This window comes from Phoca vitulina, unplaced genomic scaffold (genome assembly GCF_004348235.1).
Source record: "Phoca vitulina isolate PV1807 unplaced genomic scaffold, GSC_HSeal_1.0 scaffold4, whole genome shotgun sequence".
Classification (NCBI taxonomy): Eukaryota; Metazoa; Chordata; class Mammalia; order Carnivora; family Phocidae; genus Phoca; species Phoca vitulina.
This window is the reverse complement of record NW_022589707.1, coordinates 60,535,553-60,558,941: the sequence shown is the minus strand read 5'-3', so window position 1 is coordinate 60,558,941 and position 23,389 is coordinate 60,535,553. Positions and strand designations below refer to the sequence as shown.

The window sequence follows — 23,389 nt, the reverse complement described above, 5'->3', positions numbered from 1 at the left end:
GATGCTAGCATGCCGAGATCAAGGTGTTGACAAGGTTGGTTCCTTCCGAGCGCTGTGAGGAAGATGCTCTTCTGTGCCTGTTCCCTACTCTCTGATGGTTTGCTGGCAATCCTGGGCACTCTTTAGCTGCTAGAAGCATCACGCCAGTCGTCTTCAGCTTCCCATGGCATTCTCCCTGTGTGTGAGTCTGTGTCTATAAGGATATCAGTCATATTGGATTAGGTGCCCACCCTGCTCCAGTCTGATCTCGTCTTAACTAAATATATCTGCAATGACCCTATTTCCAAATATGTCACAATCTGAGATACTAAGGATTAAGACTTTAACATACAAATGTTCAGGGTGTTGCGGGGGTGGGGGGGAGGTCCCACCCATAAACACAGACCTATCACCTGTGTAGTTGTTGTATTTACTTGCATTTTGTAAGTGTCTGGGGCATTGCTGCTGAATCCATTAAATTTAAAGAAATGTCTCTAGAAGGTTCAGAAATAGAGCCACTTTCTAGCAGATTAGTGGTCTTTTGAAGATTGCTTCTCCATCCAAGGTTTACCAGAAGAGGAGACTTACCTTCAGCTGGTGCCTCCTAAGGCTTCGTGTTAGGTCTTTGGATCAGGATACATAATGGCCATGTGACTCTTTTGTTTGTGACTTTCCAAGCAGGTTTTTAATGGGTAAATAGTGGTAATATCTTTATATATGGATAAGGACTTAGATGTGCTGTTTATAACTTTAAAGGTTTATTTGTCTAAAAATCAGGGTAACTCAGTGTTCTTTTCAGAATCTCAAGTGCAACTCTTTATTGCATGTGTTAATAATAAATGACCATTTTCCTTAAAAGTGTTTCACATTCTTTCTAATATGTACATAGTGTGGTTATAAAGTAGTGAGGTTGGTTCCACATTCTACACATGCACCTGGAGTACTGTTTCAATGAATATACACATTAAAAATTTCTTAATATCTAAATTGCAATGCCATACTCTACACATCCAAATTTTTTGAGTTGCTTTTCTGCCCCCAAATCACTTGCTTAATGTAGTCAGACTTTTTGGAGTTGCTTTTCAGGCTATAGATATTTATTTGGGCATTTAGGTATGCATTTATAATGCATTCTTTAAGTGGTTGGTGCTGAAATTTTGAGTCAATGTAAATCTCAGGATTTATTATCATGGAAATGGGACTATCTACAGCACTTGAGATCTTACAGAAAGTCTGTAAATATTTGATGGATGAATGAATATATGAATGAATGTATGGGCAGGGAGTAAGTGAATTCATTTCTTTTAAATTCCATTTGAACCAATGAAATCAATAACCTCCAGTGACTGTAATACTCAGGAGAGAAGATAATATACTTAAAAAACTGTGAAAGCAAGTTTTAATTTTTTATATCATTTTATATACATTGGATTTTCTTGTGACACCTTGACTCTCCCCTACGTCATCTACATTGTGACTGATGGTTTCAAGCGCTCTGTAATGAAAGGGGCCTCTAAGAAAGGCAGGTTGAGAGCAGACACAATGAGCACACATTTGCATAGGGCAGGAAGGGCACTGTAACATCTGGTGGTGGTAGCAGACTGGTCCATTTGTTGGTGCTCATTAAATTCGCATTAATGCATGAGCTGCTCTGCATGTGTAAATGCCATTTGGGGTTGGTTGCTTTCTCCCAGGCCAAGGGCAGTGACTTTGGGGGCTCTACCCCGTGGTTGTTTACTTGCCAATGGCATTTGACCTGGGGTCAGACCTGTATTTAACCCTTTCCTGTAGGTCAAAAACAAGTTAATTTGGTGAGAGTTAAATTGGAAATGAGTCGCCTGTACAGCAGGTGTTCCCTGTGGAGAATGTGCCCCAGGTGGAAGCATTTTGAGATCTATTCCCGGGTCATCTCTGAAGAAGCTCCAGAGGTCAGAGAGGCAATTCCAAGACATCCCATGTGGTGAGGGCCTGGAGATGGATGTTAGCAGGTGCCGACTCTTGCAGTTTTCTCAGCAGCTTGGGGGGACTTTCAAAGAGGCCCCTTTTGGAGCTAATTTATTCATATATTCATGAACATATATCTTGGGCATTCATTGAGGACTGATTTACTTAGAAGTTGCCCTAAATGATTGGAACTTTACCCTTTGCCCCTACCTCCCACCATCAACCAAAGGCTTTGATTTGAAGGAAACAAAATAATGCATTTTTCTTTCTTTTTTTCTAGAGGATGAGGAAGATGAGGAAATGGTAGAACCTAAAGTTGGCCACGATTCAGAACTGGAAAATCAAGACCAAAAACAGGAGGTGAAGGAAGGTATGGTATGGTATAGGAGATAAATTAGTCATCATTTTATTGTTATTATCGTTTACCAACATAAGAGGCTATCCTGGTAAGTAGAAATTAAATGCACACTCCCTATGTGGAAGGTCTCTATGGTTGTTCAATACATTACATTTAGCACTATAAACTGTAATCCCCAAAGCAAGAGTCATTTATTCTTTTGACCAATGGAAGTAAATAAAATAGAAACCATCCACAATTCCAGCAACAAGTCCACTCACAATTCCAGTAAAATTATCACTAAATAGTGAGAAAATAAGATAGTTGTTATCCATTGTCATGTTACCTAGGTCACTGCATTGTATATTCCCAATGATAGCAGTAAAGGGAAGAAGCAGCTATAATTATTTTGTTAATAAATTCTGAAGTTTATTCATGTGATCTACACAGAAACACTAACAGTGATCATTACTGTTAACTATACTGTTCACAGTTTTCTTCCACGGCTCTGTCTGTATGAAGAACAACCTTTCCATGTTCCAGTGATAATAATGATGAGCATTTATTAAGGGCTTGCTGTGTACTCAACTCTTTCCTAAGCCCTTTAGAGATATTATTATCTACACCTCTAAACATCCTTTTGAAGCAGATACTATTATTATTCCTACTTTACAGATAAAGAACCAGGAAGGGAGAGGTTTAAAAACTTATCTAAGGATACAGTATGTATCCAGGATTTGTAGTTGACTCCAAAGATAGTACATTTCACCACGATGGCATCATCCTTTTGTAGCACTGGGTCTCAAAAACAAGAAAAGCAGAAAGAAAAAAGAAAAGGGAAGACAAGAAATACTACAGGTGCCAATTCCCTAAAAATCTAATTTTGTAACCCTTTGAGATTCTCAGTCCCTGGAGATAAGAGAACTTTGAAATTGTCATTCTTACTGACAAACGAAGTATGCATAGATTGAAAAGCTTCTTCCATAGTCCCCGCTCAGTGTCCCAAATATAGATCAACACAAGTCTAATTAGAAGCTCACTTGATTTTTAAATTCAAAAGATGCCTGTGTCTCTGGTATAGTATGTGGCACATAGTTGTCACTGGGGACTTTTATGGGAATGGGTACATATTGGTCATATATACTCACTTTGACCTGCTCGGGCATTGAGTGATTTCGATTACCATCAAGTTCTGGGCTCCGACTAAGGGCAGGGAGTAGATTCAGCCTCTTTAACAGTAGCATCCACAGAAGGCACGAGAGTGATGTTTTCTGAGGGATTCTAAATGCACTTGATGGAAGAGACTTTGTCTAAAATTCTAAGAACATTTTTTTTAAGCTGGTGAATGGAATATCATTAACACAGGTGTAGCAAGAGATGAAATAAGTCAGGATTTATTAAAATAAATAAAGGGGTTTTCCTTTTGCAAAATATCCTTAAGCCCTGCTGGGTGATAAGGAGCCAGGATGTCTTTGTGTGTCTTGGCACAGATTCTCTCCTGCCCATCACCCCCAGTCCCCAAACTGTCTTCTCTGGCAAAGTAAGGCAGCCCCCTTCTTCAGTCCGGAGCAAAAACACCGTCTCGTTTTTAACCGTTGTTCAGGCTTCATGGAATTGATTAAAGTCCTGTTAAAAGTCAAAAAGAAGTTGGAAGAACATTTCCTGTACTACTGCACCGTGTGCCTTTTTCTCTATTAATGGCTTTTCTGCAAATTAGCACATAATGGGTTAAAAGCATGTTTATGTTGGCATCAAACTCTCTCTGGCTTTTTTTTTTTTTTTTTTTTTTTTTTTTAAGTAAGACAGTATTTTGCAAACGTTTTCAAGAATCTGCAGCAGATATAATCGTGGCGCCATTCACACGGCTGCAGAGCAGTTAGGGTTGTGTCAGCACTTCCCTTATGAACCTTGAGTTTCAGGGATTTATTACTCAGCCATAAAAATTTGCTCTGGGCTGAAACTTGACATACATGGTTTCAAACCAGGGAGCACATTTTTGGGAAATCTGGCCTTTTTGGGAGTTAAAAAAAAAAAAAAAGTAAGCGGGAGATGGGGAAAAAAAAAAATCAATGCTCACTAGCTTTTGACATTTTTACCCGTGTGATATCAAAATGCACTAAACGGTCAAGAAATAAGGGTTTGCTATTTTACTGTTTGCACTCTTTTTTTCCACAACAAAGTAGTGCAAACGACAGGTATATGTTAGCTTTTAATCAAATTTTAGGCAATTTCTACATGTGAGTGTTCTGGTATCTTCATGTTTAGAGATTTAAAACAACAGAAACAGAAACCTAACTCTTGTAAATGCACATTAACTTCAGAGAAGGAGATCCTCCTTCTTTATTAGTTTGGTTTGGTTTTCTTGCTCCTGTTTATGAAATGATTTCACTGTAAAATTCCCAGAAGAGTGACCATCCCTGTTTAATCAGGTTTAAGATTTAAGCTACATGGGTTTAGTCCTTTATTTTTTGTCTTTTGCATATACCCTTGAAAAATAGCTAAAAGATTTAATTTTTTATATCGAAACTCAAAGCTGCATCGTTGAAAACAAGGCAAGACATTTCTGAAATGAATATTTTTAAAATAGCTTTTGACCTCAAGGAAAGATTATAAAATACTTAATATGAATTGTGAATTTCATTATGAATTTTGTATTTAAAAAAATCAAAATGTGAAACCAAAGATATAGTATATAGTAAATAGAGTAAAACAACAACAACAAACTGGAAAAGTACCTATTAAGTCAATAAAAAAAAAAAACAAGAAAGCACAGCATATAGGATAGAATCCTCATAAAGACACATACACAAGTATTTTCAAATACGAAATGAGAAATTAACTTTTCTATAATGAAAAAGAATAAACAATAGACCCTAAAATAAAATGTGTACTAGATTTTAATCTTGCAACCACAAAGTCATAGACTTAGGCCATCTTCTAAACTTCAAATTTCATGAATTCAGTACATTGTCTTCATAGTTGTTATTCAAGCTAAATGTAACTGTTCAGGTAAATTTGGGCAAGTATGAAAATTGTCATTTGGATCATATGTTAGTTATATCCATGTGTTTGACTTTTCATAAGGAATTTTTCTTTTTTTTAAAAAAAAGCCATTTTACATGCATAAAATACTGTTAGCTCTTGGCAGAAATACTCCATGTTTTGTGTTGCAAAAACAAACAACAGACCTGCGATAATAACATTTTCTGCTTAACTTAAAAAGAAAAATCAATGATTAACAATGCCTACGTTTTGCTCTGGTATGCCTTTTGCTATTAAATTAATTCACACTTTTTTATGTGGTGAACATGTTGAAAATAGTTCATTAGGTGCCGGGGATAGGGAGAAGCTGCAGAAACAGATACATCAGGGAGAATTTGGGGTCTACTCCGAAGTAATACAATTCTGATTCTAATTATTTGTGCTTGCATTTTGAACCTTGTGGATTCCATTAATCAACCAATTTTTCTTTCATGAAATATGGTGTGTGGAGAGGTGTTTTCTCTGAATACAGCTTTTAGTCGGGGTTCCTGGATGCTCCATTATGTTTTCATTACATTGTAACACTTATCAATTTAAAGATTTTAAATATAGGAGGTTTGGGGGTCTATCAGAAATAACTATGGCCCTATTTAATTTCTAAGTTGAATATTATTTATGACTTTCAAAAAGTACTTGTCTGCACATGCATCTTATTATTTTGTGCTAACAAATCATGTCATTTGATCCCTGTTAGACATCAAAGCTTAATATAAAATACATCCTTTGTTTTGCTTCAGTAGCAGTTTAATTTCAAGCCAAATATTGTATTGTCAAACATAATATCTGGAGAGGCTACTCCTTCACCTACCTGAACTTGGCCTCTGCAAATACACTTTGATCAGCCATTTATGTTTCTCTTAGAGAAGGAGTTGTATGTCTTGAAAGCTGAGATCAAAGTGACAATAAGCTACAGGGAAGAAAAAATTACAGAAAATGACATAGATACTATTTTTTATTCAAGGTAGTGGACCTGTAAGGAAAGATACAGGTGAAATATAAGTAACTCAAAAAGATAAACAGAGAGTAGAATAGATATTTTAAATATTATTTTAAAAAAGAATAAAGAGAAAAAAGTCCTATTTCTCTACTTAATTTCAGATAGGTCTCAAGTCATCCATCAATAGTAACTAAGGCTGAATAAGGCTTTTAAAATAAGACATTCTTTTTGGCCTTATGGTATCCTTGTTTGGTGAAGCTTGTTTATTTATGTAATAGTACTACCAAACCAAAATGAACCTAGCATTTTGTAGGTTTTTTTTTTTTTTTCCTTTTGCCTGGTTACCTGTTTTCTTGAACTTACATAAGGGTGAAAAAATTCAAATGCCTCATTTATGGGAGTTTTAGAAAAGTAGACTAATTACTACTTAATTACTAATTATTGAATGCATAACTATTTGCCCAGTATATTTATCCTTAACCCTTAAATGAGATTTCAAGTTTAGGTATCATTACCCCATTTTATTGATTAAAAACTGCTACTCAGAGAGCTTTAGTTGATTAAAGAATCAAAGTTAGTGAAGGGCGGAGGCAATGTTGGATTCCGGGTTGGTTTTGTAGAGTCCTTGTTGTTTACATCTACACATTGCCACTTTCACCGTTTCTCAGACCAGTGTGGGCACCTCTGATCAGCAGGTATCGATGGAGGTTCCCGGAGCGTCCCAGTACACATTGGCATATTAAGGGCTCTAGAGGCTTCAGCAGCAAAGGAATATTTCTAACTATGTGTAGGGCTACCACAAACTACGGGACGAACTCTTTTGGGAGACGATCGTCTGCTGTATGTAGTAGGTGAATCATGTTTTGTTATAATATGACCTTGGAGAGCATTTTGCCAAGTGTGAACCAACTACATTATCCTAACCCTAGTCTTGTACAAACACAGATTCTGGAGTCCGTCCAGACCCCCTGCACCGTGGGCTGGGGCAGGGAAGGGGAGGTCAGAAGCAGGAAGACATTATGGACATTAAAGTCTTGAGATCCACTGCCTTGGCTCTGCAGTCCTTCTGCTTGCCAGTTCAGATTTGGCAGGCCAGTGGCTTCACGGCACCAGTGATTGAAACAAATAACATAAAACAAGCTGCTACCACTGACTGCACCCTATGTGGGTCCTCTGACCCTGTGGCCAGGTAGGAATGGTGATGGGGATGGTTGTGGAAGAGTTTGGGCAAGCCCGTGGGTGAGAGACTCCACTAGGGACTCCAGCGCTGATTGCAGTGCAGCACCCTCCTCCTGTCCCTTAAATTCCAGAAGTTTCCAGTCATCCAGAGAGTAATGCACCAAACATGTACTGAATGCTCTCTGCAAGGGAGTTGAACTGGGGCTCCTGAAGAACCACAAAGTTTCAGCTGACCCTTTCTGTGCTTGAGGGCTTCTCAGTCTGGGGGAGTCCCTAATCCTTTCTCGATCATTGTATGTAAGCCTTGCCACTGAAGGGATTGTCTGTGTAACCTTGTCTGTGTAACTTGGGACTCTGACACCGGGACATACTGCCAGTTACTTAATCTCTCTTTGCCTCATTTTGTATCTTCAAACTTAGTTTAATAAGATTAATCACGCTAGAAAAGAAAGGCATAAAAACAATTTCGAGATGTCTTATAAAAGCGTTTATTTTTTCCATGTGTTTGTTTAAAAGCAGAAGGTATCTCAGGGGAAAGCAGGTTTGGAATGACACGTTTCAGGTTTTGAGTGGAACCTGTGTTAAGAGCCAGTTGGCCTTACCAAATAACCCTCTAAAATAAAATGAATGTGTCCAGGAGAGCGAGGAAGGATGCTACCCAGATCATATTATAGACAGTTCTGAGTTATTTCATATGTGCAGCTTTCAGTCATATCCAATATACATAGTTTTATCGATTTTTCTATTATGTACTCTGAGCTGTTTTTCAAGTTCAGTTCTAAAGCAGGGAACATTCAGAACTGGTTGCTAAAAAACACCAGTCTGTTTTCATTTATAATCTTTGTTGACTCTTTGAAATAGTAATTAGTCCAGATATGAAATATTTTTGTAAAATTAGAGTCATCTGCAAAAACCTTTGGTGTGAATTTAGGAGCAATTTAGAATCAATATTGACAATGATTTATTTCACCATCTGCTCACTCTTTTGGTAAATCATCTCTTTCAAGAGTTGGATTCCTCTTGAAATGTTTTAATTGTCCTTTTCTTCTTTCCTAACAATCTCTTTTACTTAAAAAGCCCCTCCACGAGAGCTGACCGAGGAAGAAAAACAGCAGATCCTTCATTCAGAGGAATTCCTCATCTTTTTTGATCGGACAATCCGGGTGATTGAAAGAGCACTGGCAGAAGACTCTGACATCTTCTTTGACTATAGCGGTCGAGAGTTAGAGGAAAAAGATGGGTTAGTTTCTTGTGTGCATTAAAAAAAAAAACAAAAAAACACTGCAATAAATTATTGTTGATTCTAAATTCACTTATGTATTGACTAGGCAAATCCCAAACCAAACAAATCAGAGGAGGATGAAATTCCAGGGTTGATCTTGCTGAACAGCTTTGACTAAGGGCTTTGGTTATAACTTCTGGATTAATGTTTCCCTGTAATTATCATGTGCTTCTGTGAAATGCTTTTGAACTTGATATCTGGGGAACAGTCCAGGTGATAGAGACTGGCAGAGTCACGTACATTGTCCTCTGAGAAAACATTCCTATAAGCAGCAAAGGAGATTTGTATTATATCCAGTAGATCTATTTTTGATGTCTAAGCAAACAGGAAGCTGAACAAAATAAGCATGAGATATGGGACCCCTTCGCTGATGTGGGGAAGAGCTAACAGAGACTACAATACAACCTTCTCCTTTTTTTGATACCGTGAACATACATGTATATGTCTTGTAGGACAGTCATGTGCAGGGATATATTTAGGGGCATCTGAGTGGCTCAGTCATTAAGCGTCTGCCTTCAGCTCAGGTCATGATCCCAGGGTCCTGGGATCGAGCCCCGCATCGGGCTCCCTGCTCGGTGGGAAGCCTGCTTCTCCCTCTGCCTGCAGCTCCCCCTGCTTGTGTTCTCTCTCTCCCTCTCTCTGACAAATGAATAAATAAAATCTTTAAAAAAATGTATATATTTAAAGATAAAACAAAAAGTAATCAATAAAAACAAATGACCCCCAGTGACTTTCTCTGAGACTGTAACGTACGTATTGTAAAAGGCAGGAGCAGTCAACCATCATCATGGGGATACGAGGAGGTACTTTATGAGCTTTGTAAGAAATAAATATAGCCAGTTTATAGCCACCGATTTCTTTTGGCCAAGAACAATATGAAAAGGTGAGATCACCTGCCTTATTCACCAGACTTGACTTTTTACTATTTCTAAAATTCAAATACAATTCTCAAAGGACAATGTATTATCATTGAGGATGCTCAAGGGAATGTAACACAACCTCCAAAAACAGTTTCGAAAGACGGTTCTGAAAATGTTCTAACCAGTTGGCAGCATCATTAGACTATTTCAGAGAGACAGTAATATTTTGAACATACATGTTATGAGATGCTTTATTTTTCTTTGAAAAAGCCATTACTCTATGTCTCAGTCAATTTTCTGGGTCCTGTTTCCCTCCGGGTGCCTGGCGGTTACTTGGGTGTGTGTACCTCTTGCCTGAGTTGGCAGTGATGGATTTGAGGAAGAGTTAGGGGGAAAAAAAAAGTCCTAAGTCAGCCGATCGGAGCTCAGGTAAACAGTCTGGGGCCAAGTCACCATCTGAACAAGAGCTGTATAAGGCGAGTGATACAGGGTGCGAGTCAGTGGGATGAAGGAAATGAACAGGAGGAAGGTGGGAGTGGGGGAATTCCTGAACTGAAGCCCAAGAAATGTAGGCAGCTTTTTATGCAGATCCCAAAGCTGCTGGCACAGAAGGAGCATTACTCAATTTGCACCCAGTCTTGTGGAGCGAATGCATGACCAGTGTAGAGTTCTTCAAGGGAGGTTTTGTGGCCAGTTGAGTATCAGCCAAGTAAACACTGACCAAAGTGTAGCCCCAGATGCTGTTTTGGTCTATGTTAAGTATCTAATACGTCTGGTGAGTCGCGCACCCTCCACTCTGCCTGACTCATGGTGAAACTTACCACTTACTCTTGAGCAGGGAGGCAGCACTACAGTCAACCAGAAATTATAGGTAAAGAGAAGCTTGCCTATCATCTCTGGTCTAAGGCTAGATAAGGAGATATTGGTATGATATCAAAGAATCTCCAAGGGTACTGTGCTCCCTTGATAGCTGGGAGATTTCTAGGGAACTCGGCTTCAAGATAGAACTTACTAGGAGGAAGAAAATGCTTTAGGGACTGGTCAAGATGAGAACCTGAAAATTACTTGACGTTTCATACCAGCTTTGGAGTAATACATGGAAACCTTTCCTGGGTGAGCTTTTCATAGAGGAGACCACCATTAGTTCATTTATTTATGATCAGCCTTTACTGTCTAAACTGAAGCTTTGGCCTCAGTTTTATGTGCCATGCTCTTGCCATTGCATTCTTTCAATATGAGCAGCAGAGATAAAGCCCCATTCTGAAGCATCATATTTGTCTTTGATATTTAAATCCTCCTAGGGATGTCCAGGCGGGAGCCAACCTTTCTTTCAATCGTCAGTTCTACGACGAGCATTGGTCCAAGCATCGAGTAGTCACTTGTATGGACTGGTCTCTCCAGGTAAGAATTATTGCTGGGATGGAACAAACTGGGCTGTGTTCTCATGGCATTTGTATTAAAAAAAAAAAAAAAAAAGTTTTTCTCCACTACTTTAGATATATTTACTAGCCTACAATTTTTTTCTACGCCTGTTGGTTTTCTTTCTCATTTTACTGAGCTTTCAGTTGAAATTTTGCATGCTGTTATTCATATGCGTCGAGTCCCTACCATGTGCTAGGCACCAGACAAGGAGCAGGCCATCCTGTCTGTGAAACTGCTGTCCTGAAGGTCACCAGTGATTTCCCATGCGTCAGATCCTGTAGCTGTTTTTAAGCCTTCATTTGCCCTGACTTCCTAGTCATCCAGCCTAGTTGACGTCCTCGTAGTCTAAAAACAATATCCTTCCACTGGGTTCCACAGCTTCACTCTCTGCTAGTTCTCACACTTCTCCAAAACTTCGTATTTCTCTTCCACCACTGTGGTCCCCGTGGTTGTGCCCTCAACCTCTACTCTTCCTCCCAACATGCTCTCTGTGGGACATCTCTTCCACTTCTATGGATTCAGCCACCACATGGCAGCCTGTTTATATCACCTGCCTATCACCCTCCGAAATTCCACTTTGCACACCAGACAGACCCACTCAGCTGTCTCATAGAATCTGCAATCACGAATTCATTTTTTTCACATATCTGAATTTTTCTTCCTACTGCATTCTAAGTTAAAGACATCACAATATACCCAATGGCCTAACGCAGAACTTTCATCATTAACATTAGCAACCTTCTCCCTCTCATCTCCCAGACCTAGACTGTCACTAAGACTGTCTGTTTCTCCACTCATATATTTATCACCCTATACCTGTAGTATTGCTGACCTTCTCACTGGTCTTCCTATATCCATGCTTGTTCATCTGTGGTGTTCCCTCTGGACACCTAACCAAATAATCTTTCTAAAATGCAAATCTGATCACTCCACCCCCTGGATTAAAACTCCCTGTTGCCTCTAAGAAAAAAGTCTATACTCCTTAGTGTCGTATTCAGAGTCAAAGTAGGCAAATTTACCAAAATTCACCTTGCTGAAGAGCCAACTCCATTACCTGACAGATTACCTAGCACTGAGTAGTTAAATAATGTGCACAAAGGCATACAGCCTAGTTGTGGGGTGGCCAGAGTTTGAACCCAGGTGGTCTGACCTCCGAGCCCACGTTCAGAACAGCCATGCTATGTGCCTTCCTGCAATGACAATGACGTAATAGCAATGAGGAAAATGGGAATGCTGAATTCTGGACATCTACGTACAGCATAGTTTCTGCTTTTTATGGTGTATGTTCTTATGGGGAATAATAATCATGGCTAGCTTTTAATTTGTGTTTCTTATGTGCTAAGCACTGTGCCAACTGCCCTGAAGGCATCCTCTAATTTCAGCCTCATAACTCAGATGAGGCAGCAACCATTAATATCCCCATTGTGCAGCTGAGGAAATTGAGCCTCAGAGAAGCTAAGTAACTTGCTAAAAATCACTCAGCTAAAATGTGGTCGTGTGGACATTTGAACTCAAGTCTTTCGGCACTTCAGGGCATCTTCTGTTTACCAGTGCCTCTCACAAAAGACTTATGAATCTGGAACCAAGTGAGGTTATAAGTGCCGAACGATAAGGGGCAGATAGCACAGGCTTTCAGAGGTCAGTGGAGGTTGGGATCTGTCTCTGGAAGACTGGGATTTAGACCACTGGAGGGGAGAAGAGTATGTTCTAGGCAGAGCTGTAAAACAGATGATGTGAAGAGCCCCATTTAATCCTGCTGGAGTATAGGAGAACTGAAGGGGAGTGTAATCCCTCGCAATCGGACTGTCATCAGCCACCAAGTGGGCTGGTGTTCTCTCCTCTTGAACCTCCTTTTCTTCATTTTTATTAAGTTTTTTATTTTAATTCCAGTATAGGTAACATACAATGTTGTATTAGTTTCAGGTGTATGATATAGTGATTCAACACTTCTATGCATGACTCAGTGCTCATCATGATAAGTGTCCTCTTTATCCCTGTCACCTATTTCCCCCATCCCCCACCTGTCTCCCCTCTGGTAACCATCAGTGTGTTCTCTATAGTTAAGAGTCTGTTTCTTCATTTGTCTCTCTCTCTCTTTTTTTTTTTTTTTTGCTCATTTGAAGAGGAGTGTAATCCCTCACAACCGGACTGTCATCAGCCACCATGTGGGCCAGTGTTCTCTCCTCTTGAACCTCCTTTTACATTCAGACAACAGAGCACGCAGTGCCTGATCGTGCAGAGACTAAGCAGAGCTGGCCCAGCCACTTCCCGCCAGTGTGTGGGTGGTCTGTGAGCATGCTCGGGTGTATGCACAGAAATTAGATCCAAGCCTGAGGAAACACTTAGCTCGGTTTGTTCACTTGTTCAGAGTCTGGAAATTACACAGGAACCTTATCTGACACATTTCTCAAAGGCAACTTCTGTGTTCCCGGGTCAGTTGATAAAGCTCCCTGAGGAGTTGGCAGGGCCAGCCTCAGTGGGGCCGGTCCCTGCCTGGCCACAGTGTACAGTGGCCATATGGACCATGGATGGATTTGTTTCCACATAGGGTTCTGTGTGACAGTTTGGTATTTTGTTTTTTGCAAGAACTGAAACTGTAAAGGGCAGAAACTCTACCATGGAGAGACCACATATACTTTTCACCATTTTTGTGTAACCTGCTCATCTACACTGTAGGAAAGGGGTGTGCAGTTCTGAAAAAGCATATTTTATATGGAGCATGAGAAAAAGGAATTGGAGGGGCAGCTGGGTGGCTCAGTCAGTACAGCATGTGACTCTCGATCTCAGGGTTGTGAGTTCAAGCCCCACACTGGTCATGGAGACTACTAAAGAAAAAAAGAAAAAGGGATTGGAACCCTCAGCTCCTACATCATAACATTTTTATGGGGTTCAAAGGACCAGGCTTATATGCTTAGGTGATGAAGACTTCTGAATGAGTCTAGATGCAATTCAATATTAGGAAAGACAAGAAGGGGAGAGGCACAGTCTTGGAGTCTTGAAGTGGCCTATATGTCAAAGGTGTCTACCTGAGTGGGACAGAGGGGAGAAAAAGGAAGAAACTGTAAGGTTTCTGCATAGCTTTGCTTTGATCTCTTGGGCTTCTCAGAGAAGAACACTTTAACTTTGCAATATTTGCCAAATATCCACCAGACGTTATTCCCTGGAAGAAACTGGGTCACTTGGGGGGATTATGTCAGCTTTGTCCTTCATTGACCATTGTTGAACAGTGTGAGTCAATAATACTATCCACATACCACATGACAGCTTTTCCAGACTTGTACAAAACCACACTCCTGACCTTACTCCTACCATATAGACTCCCCTCACATGGAAATTGCATCCTCCATCCTTGCAGTCACCCAACGTATAAAGCTGAGTAATCTTTAATAGTTCATTTAGTTTCCAAATCCAATCAAATTTACAGTAGCAAGAAGACTCCTGCAGACACCAGTTGAAGTCCACTAACGTGGATTTGACCCTAACTTTATGCCATGCCCGCTACTTCTTGCTTATATTAAGAGATGGCTTCCTAATTGGTCTTTCTACCTCCAGTCTCTATACTGTTGAGTCCTTACAAGTATTTTTCACCAGATCGATATTTGTAAAGATTACTTATAAACTCTCACTGTCTCCTTGGGCAAGTTGCTTGGCTTCTCTTTGCTTCAGCTTCCTCATTCATAAATGATGATAATAATACCTAGCTCACATGCTTATTGTGAGTATTATATGAATTAATGTATTTATGGCAGTAGGACTTAAAGAGTGTCTAGTACATAAAAGGCGCCCAATAAATGTGACATCATCGTGAAAGCAGTAGTAGCAGTAGTATTAGTAGTTGCTGAATAGAACTCCTACTGTCCCCAGAATAAAGTCTAAAATTATCGGCCTGTGCTCAGTGGCCTCTGTGACGATGCCCAGAGGCATCTCCAGCCCTTTCTTCTTGTTTACAGCTTCCTCTAACCTGCCTCCCAGCCAAATGCTACAACCTGACGTCTCCTGAACATGCCCTACCCTGCATTAGTTAAGAAAACTTTACCTCTGGCTAGCATGAGCAAAAGAGGGGCTGTATTGGAGAGGCACTAGTGTACTTAGGAGATCCATGGAAAAGATGAAGAACTGGGACTCAGGAAGAGTACAAATCTGGGACGCTTTGTGGGACCTCACCAATAGGATGCTGTCATAACTTGACTCATTTGCCAGCCATGGGTTCTGTGTCGCAGTTCAAAATGTACAACAGCCAGTTCAGAGGATGTGATTTGCTCCAGGTCACGTATCATCCCTGCAGTGAACTAATCGTCCCTGGGATTAGATACCTGTGTATTGAGGTAATGTCCAAAGATGGGAGAATCACTGCGAACCAGGCAGATAACCAAGAGAAATCTCCAGCACTCCTCTTTGTACCCTTGTCCATATTCCCCACTCTCTTCTCTCCTAATAACCTATCGCCTAACAAAGCCCAATGCATGTCTCATTTCGTCTTAGAAGTCCTTTCCAGTTTCTTTCCCTGCCACACCCCATCCCAACTAAGGTGGTTCTTTTCTCCTCTGTACTTCCAAAGAACCTTGTTTACATTTCCACCTTGGCACATATCATGTCCTGCCTTTATGTTTGCATTATAGTTATTCGTACCTGTGCCCTACCTCCCTCTACTTACGGGTGAGTTCCTATAGAGCAAAGCACATTACTGTTGACATTCTTGTCCCACGTTTCACCTGGCACAGTGCCTTACATATGTGTAGGAGGCACTGGACCCATGCCACAGTGGACTGGAAAGGACATGACTTTTGAAGCCAAACAGACTTCAAGTAAGGCTCTCACTTCTTCGTTTATTAGCAAAATAACTCAGAACAAGTTACTTACCCTGAGACCCTTGGCTTCTTCATCTGTAGAAATGGGAAAACCACTTCTACTTTAGAGGATTGCAAGGACCAAATGAGTTAATGCATCACCCAGCTCAGTGTCTGGCACATAATGGGCACTAAAAACATGTTGGTTCCTTCCTCTCTGATGAATGTCAGATTTTATTTCTCTGTAAGAACAGCTTGAGAGCCGATCTGGTAATTTTCAGGTAAATTTCTCCTAGGTTAAATGTTGGATAATCCAACCTGATGAGTAATTATAAACTTCATAACTGTTCACATTCCCTTTAAAAGTCATAATTTTAACATTCAAGATTTAAATAATTGTTCAGAGATTTACTTTTCACTCGAGAGTAAGAAAATATGACTAGTCATGTTCAAACACACAATGGAAAAAGACATTTAAGAGGAGACTTCGAAATCAGAAAAACTTGCATGAGATATGAGTTAAATCAGTATCTTTAGGATTTATGATGCCAATTATAGAAATTATGCCAAAGGCATTTTCCTAGTATTTTACTAAAACTCTCCCTATTTTCAAAAGGGGTTTTAAAGCCAAATAATTTCAACTATCTTTTTAATGGAAAAAAGAAAAGCTACAAGTGGGAGCCAACGATGAGACCCAGATGTGAAGCTGTGGGACATTATTCCAGACACATCTGGCTGCTCATTGGTCACTGTGGTAGTGGTGTTGATGTTTATATAGTTGCCTTTCACATGTGACATAGTTAAACTTCAGATGGACAGTCTGGAGACTTCTGTGTTTATCTGGATATTAGTTTCTTTAAATGGTCTTTGAATCAAAGGCCTTCCCTAATGGGCTTTTGATTCAGCCACTGAGGAGTGTTTTCTAATAAAGAATGATTACTTCCCCTGGTGGCCACATACATGTGTCTTGTTGTAGGATTATACTTCCTCCGCATCAACCAGCAAGTTGTAACTCCCTGCAGGTTTCTTAAGTTGAGGCTGCTGAACAAATGAATAAAGCCACTTAGAAGACTCAGCTTTAATCATTTTTGATAGAAAAAAAAGTTGATGTTTCAATTTATAAGGGCCATCTTCTGTTAAATATGTATATAGCATAGTGAAAAGGAAGGAAAATAATTAAGCCATCTATGAGCAAAGAGTGATATGACCTGCTATAATCCCGATGCTGTTTTTAATGGGGCTGCCTTATGGGAATGCCAGGTAGGAATGGCATTTACATGAAATGCATTCTAACTCATAAATACCCCCCACAAGATTCCTCCCCAGTTTGTTTAATTACACACACAGCACAGAGTTCACATAGACTAAGTAGGTCTTTCTATTCACTTTAGAGTCCTTATTATTTTACTGGTTGTGGTTCTTGCACTTATGCCTTTAATTGTTGGCATTATTTGACAACAAAGGATTAAATATAAGGTCTTTCTACTGAGAGCAGAGTCACTAAAATAAAAAAGACCGTTTGTATTTCAATAGATTTTGACACAAGTTGATTATGTGCTAGGAGTTATCAGACACTAGATTTAGAATTTAATAAAAATAAGTCCCTACGCTCAGAGAGAGCTTACAGACTAATAAGAGACATAGGTGGGGAATAAAAGCCAAAGCACAATTTGACAAGGGCTTCGATGGAGGAGCACACATAATGCTAAGGGAGCCTATGAGATGGAAGGAGGGGTTGTGGATGTTAGTTAGGATTGTCTGGAGGATTTGATGCATGAGTTACTGTTAGAAACAAGACAGAAGAGGCATTCCAGTAAGAGTGAGTATTACACTCCTAGGCACAGAGGCTGTCCCTGTGAATCTCAGAACTAGCCCATGAGGTTGGGGCTCAGGGTGTGGGGGTAGAGGAGGGAGGGCGGGTGGTAAGAGATTAAGCAGAGGAGCTAGCAATGACAGATTGTGAAGGACCCTATATGACCTGGGTTTAATCTTGAAAGTGAGGATGAGCCATTAAAGCATTTTGAGCAGAGGAGTGACTTAGCCAAATGTATGTTTTGTAAAGTCACATTGACAAAGGATAGAGAGTGGAGTAGGGGAGGGGAGGGCCTGGCAAGCTGTCAGGAAGCCATTCAGGAAGCTGTTGCCTCTATTCAGATAAGAAATTAGTTGAGGAGGGGTGCCTGGGTGGCTCAGTCGGTTAAGCATCTGCCTTTGGCTCAGGTCATGGTCCCAGGGTACTGGAATGGAGCCCCGCATCGGGTTCCCTGCTCAGCGGAGAATCTGCCTCTCCTTCTCCCTCTGCAGCTCCCCCTGCTTGCACTCTCTTGCTCTCTCTCTCTGTCTCTGTTAAATAAATAAATAAAATCTTAAAAAAAAAAAATCAGTTGAGGAGACCCTCACCTTAGAGATGGAAAAAAAACCACGCATTTGAAAGGTATTGAGGCAGGAGTCAACACAGTACATGGAGATAAGAAAGAGAAAGGAGTAAAAATGAACGTGGAGTGTCTGGTTTAGGCAGGTAGGTGAATGTTAATGAAAGGCACCCAAAAGAGGGGACATTAGAAGAGCAAGAGGTTTTTGTAGAAGGCAAGAAGCTGCTTCTTTTTTTTTTTTTATGCATTGCATCTGATGTGTCTATGGACAGCTCAGAGAAATCTCCAGTATGCAAAAGGTCTGCAGCTGAGAGAGCCATCAAGCCTAGAGATGTAGATTTGAACATTGTCAGCATATTAATGCGTATTAAAGCCGTTGGAGTAGATGAGATCACCCAGGGATAATGTATGGACAGAGACCCAAAAAAAAAGGGCAGAAAACAGCCCACCTGGAATATAGGTATTAGACGGAGAACCTATAGGGACTGAAAAGAATGGTCATGAAGAGAATTGGGAGAGACAGATGTAATGGAAGCCAATATAGGAGAAAGGAGGGAGTAGTCCAAGTGTCAGAGAATGCAGAGAGGCCCAGTAATGTGCGCATATGGTAGTTACTGGTGCCGCTGGCAAGCCCACCTGGAACGTTGGAAGAAGAAACCAGATTGCAATAGGTTGAAGCAGTAGTTGGTATTAAGTATGCCACAACTTCAAAAGAAAGTACCATTTAAATGATGCAACATAGCCTCTGTCTGTAGGAATAAAGACGTTTTCTTTGTGTCAGCAACTTGACATAATTCATCCTTGTGACCTCTTCCATCCAGTACCCTGAGCTGATGGTCGCTTCCTACAACAACAACGAGGATGCTCCCCATGAACCAGATGGAGTGGCCTTGGTTTGGAACATGAAGTTTAAGAAAACCACACCAGAATATGTCTTCCACTGCCAGGTAGGGGTCAGCAGAGTAAAAATGACTTATGTCTCCTACGAGACCAAATATAGTTCATGCTGCCTTGCATCTCTCTGTCTTATGAGGAGAGGAAGAGCCGAGGTTAAAAATGGAATTGTTGACAAGTTTGAAAACTCCTCCACAGTAACCTAATGTTTGGGGAAAGTGGCAACTCTCCAAACAGTTAGGAAGCTCAATGGGGGACTGTGTGTCATTTCCTTTCTATTTAAAACAGCCCCCCTGAGGATGAGTTTATAAAGGCCTCGCACTTACGAAGAAGTCCTGGTGTACCACTTCCTTTGCTTCGCAGCAAAATATGTTTGCCCACCCACATGGACATCCTCAGAGCACTACCATTTCCAGCTTCCTCCTCTCTCAGAGATGGAGTTCAATGGAATGTGGCCAATTTTGAGTTTACGGGTGCCATCTTGCTTCTGGATAATAACATTTTCGTAGCTGCTGTAGACACATACTTACCGTGAATCTTTTTTGAATTGTGGAGAAATATAGATGCCATTTTCAGTTGGCACGTGTGAAGATCATGTCAGACAGTTTCAGATATTTTATTCCTCGTGTCTCTTGACACACTTGTCTTCTTTTCTATCCAACATAATACAGGCTGAAATGTATTTTACACTTGCACACATTCAGCTTTGCTCCGTTGCCATGACTCTGCCTAAATAATAGGCCTCAGCAGTGGCCAATACACCAACCCCTTTATTAATGTCCCAATCCTGTGATTATGCATAGGAAAATGCAAAACAAACATTCCAGCTCAAAGTTTCAGTTCCTCAAATACTACAGTTCAGAAGTGGAGTGGCAGATTACCCCGAATACAAATACATCAGCTGAAGAGGGTGGGTAAACCTGTTGATATTTGGAAGCTCAGTGACATTTTATATCTAAGAGCTGAGTATCATTTTGAACTAAAATATGTTTAGACTTTAGGACATTATCAGATATAATTTGGGGAACAGGAGCTGCTGGAATAAAAGTCCCAGCTTCAACCTGATTGAGTAACCTTTAACTCTGGCCATGTTTTTCTAATTTACTATCTTAAAAACAACAAGAAATCTAGGTCTGCATAGTAAATAACCTTTATTTTTTGAACCTTTGAAATAAGAACAGTTTTTTCTTTCCTTTTTTTAAGATTATCAAATTTGTCAGTTTGATATGCTATTTCTGTAAACAGAGAAGCACAAAATCCTCATTTTGTTCAGGTTTAAGAGGTTTGCCGAATTACCAGGAAAATACCAAAAGCGTGGGATAAGCAGAAGCACATTTTTGAAAAACAGTGCCACCTAGACTATTTTGATACTACAAAAAGCACATCTTGACTTTTAAAAATTATAGGAGGTTAACACATTTCATTGTTTTGGTCAATGCATGTGTTTACCATAATTCATTTTTTAAATTATATTAACTATCAGTAGCCTGTGACAATAACAATTTGGTAAAATGCTTAATATTCACAGCATTGCATAGTAAACAGGTCAACAGGAGCCTAATAATGTTGAATGAAGAAGCGGACTTCCAAGGTCTTTGGAATTAACTGAAATTTTAAAATTACCTATTTTATCACATAATGGTTAATACCAGTGTTGATTGAAAGGAGCATCTTCTCTTTCTTGTCCTGGTATCTTTGGGATCATTTACTGAAAATTTCACCAACACACGTTTAATTTCATTATTAGTTTCTCCCTTAAATGATCCAGTATATGTATTTTAGGAGAAAACTATCTCCTGATTTCAAAAAGAAAGAAAGAAGGGAAAGAAAGAAAGAGAGAAAGGAGGGAGGGAAGGAGGAAGGGAGGAAGAAAAGCCAAGTCAGAAGTACTCTCAGTATCCGACCAAAAGACACTAAAATATCTCTGTATCCCTCAAATCCCTACTATTTTCTTTGCTTCTTCTGGTGACCAGAAACAGGTGAGGATTCTAAACTGTCTAGCATTCTCACTGGGAGAAAAGTGAGGATTCTAATACTTTTAAACTTTGGGGTTGATTAAATAACATGTGCAAAACATGTGAAGACTCCACATTCTAGGCATCAAAGAAAAGCTACAGAATTTAACCACACACATTGAAAGATATTGAGAATCATGATTGTGCTACTCAGATAGAAATGATAAGTAGTTCATATAAATGACCCTTCATATTCATGAAAGCCACATTTATAAAATCTTTTGAAAACCTAAATGCTGAATACCATTATAGTACTTATTTTCTGTTATTTAATTATTTCTCTTAACCTGACCTAAGTGTAAGGGATAGAATGTATCACCAGCTTCAGAAAGGTGAAAGGAAAAGAGCTTTGATCCCTCTCCTGAGAGGAGGAAAAGGAAGAAATGGGCATAGCAAAAGTCATTATGAAGCCCTTCTGAGGATCCTTGGTGTATTAGTCAAACTTCTCCAGAGAAACAGAATCAATAGGAGATAGATAGACAGACAGATATAGACACAGACACAGAGATTTAGAATTGGTACTTCTTCAGGAAACTAGTCTTTGCTCTTAAGGCCTTAAACTGATTGGATGAGGCCCACCCACATTATGGAGGATAATCTACTTTACTCAAAGTCTACTGGTTTAAATGTAAATTACATTTAAAAAATACCTTCATACCCACAGTTAGACTTGTATTTGACCAAAACCCCAGGGACCATAGCCTAGCCAAGTTGACATATAAAATTAACCATCATACCTGAATTTCACCTCAGAGCAATCCAGAAAACCATTATCTTAAATACCTCCTGAAATCTTACTAATTCCTTATTACTTTGGGCTAGTAAGCCAATATACCTAGAAAGATCAACTTTGAAAGTACTCGACTTTAAGTGAATGGGACCTTTCCTAAGAGGTGAGAAAAAATAGTAATTTGAGGACATGGAGAATGTCTCTGTGACATTAAATTTATGGGGGAAAAAAGATACTAACATGTATTGAGAATCTACTCTTTCTATTCATTGTCATAAACCCCTGTTACTCCCCAGATGAGAACCTGCAGCTTCAGAGAAGTCATGAAACTAGGGCAGGTGTCTGTGAATAGCAAAGCCAAGTTTGAAGTCAGCTCTTTTTTATTCCGAAGTGCATGTATTGCATCATACGACATTGGTGGAGGATTCAGCCAGGTAACGCCTCTAGGTGTGTGGCATGGGGGACAGTGAATAGAGAAGAGATGGAACAGAGCTGTGTTCTCCATCTTCGCTGATCATTGCAGTCACCTGGATAGCTTTAAGAACTACTGATGCCAGCTTTCCATGGGCAGAGAGTCTGATTTCATTAGTCTCTGGTCTAGCCTGGGCATTTTTAAAATCTCCCAGGTTGGGGCCCCTGGGTGGTACAGTCGGTTGAGCGTCTGACTCTTGGTTTTGGCTCAGGCATGATCTCAGTGTCATGAGATCGAGCACCCTGTTGGGCTTCACACTCAGCCCAGTGTCTGCTTAAGACTCTCTCTCTCTCTCTGCCCGCCCCCCGACATGCGCACTCTCTCTCTCTAACAAATAAACACATCTTAAAAAAAAAAAAAAGTAAAAGTTCCAGGTCATTTGAATATGCAGTACTAGTTGGAAACCACCAGGATGTAGAGGAGAGATGAAGAAAGGGGATGATAAGGTGACAAAACTAGTCGGCCTCTTTATTGGGAAGTGTGGGACTTTTCTTCTTGCCCCACACATCTCTTTTCCTCTTTTCCTCTTTGGCCCAAACTAGGGTACTATTTCTTGGCTTTATTACTCTGATGCCCTACTCACAGATGTATCACTTTTCTTCTCTATCCTTTCTGATCTTTGATCTAGTTTATTTACTACAGCTGGTCCCTTCTAGACGTTATCTTGCTGAAATCAGGCAGTTTGAACGTGCTTCCACATCCTGTGTGATGTTCCAACAATTTCAAAATTAGACAGTTTGCTTCATAAGAAGGAGTATGGATAGGGAGAAACCCTGGGTGCCTTATGATGCTCATACTGGTATCCTTTTGGAATATTGCATTAGCTATCCATTCCTTGCTCATCTTTGTGGATTGTTCGTATTCTTCAGAACAGCATCATTGCACACCAGTCCGATGGCTCAGAAAAACATCATTTCAGGTGCTAGAAAGTAAATGCACAAGACACAGACATCAGGTCAGTGTTCTTTTGCAAAGACTGACAGGCTTTTAGCTTAATCATAAAAAGATTGCAGTAGGAAGGCTTGTTTCTCCCTGTTAAGAATAGCAAGGCCAAATACCTTTTACTTCCACGGGCAGTTTCGTGTCTTTGCTAAACCAAATTCTTAGTGTGGGCTCTGGTCCTGCATTTTCTATTTT

The 23,389-nt window shown here is 40.0% G+C and overlaps 1 protein-coding gene across 10 annotated transcripts in view; it reads left to right on the top strand.

Moving 5' to 3' along the window:
• The window catches only part of DYNC1I1 (dynein cytoplasmic 1 intermediate chain 1), a 308,417-nt gene that overhangs the window by 181,396 nt on the left and 103,632 nt on the right, over positions 1–23,389 (top strand). For all 10 annotated transcript variants that reach the window (XM_032402092.1, XM_032402094.1, XM_032402099.1 and 7 more), the window contains 4 exons: positions 2,204–2,293; positions 8,496–8,658; positions 10,862–10,961; positions 18,963–19,088. In XM_032402092.1, coding sequence (XP_032257983.1) covers positions 2,204–2,293; positions 8,496–8,658; positions 10,862–10,961; positions 18,963–19,088 — 479 coding nt within the window. The remainder of the gene's footprint in view (positions 1–2,203; positions 2,294–8,495; positions 8,659–10,861; positions 10,962–18,962; positions 19,089–23,389) is intronic.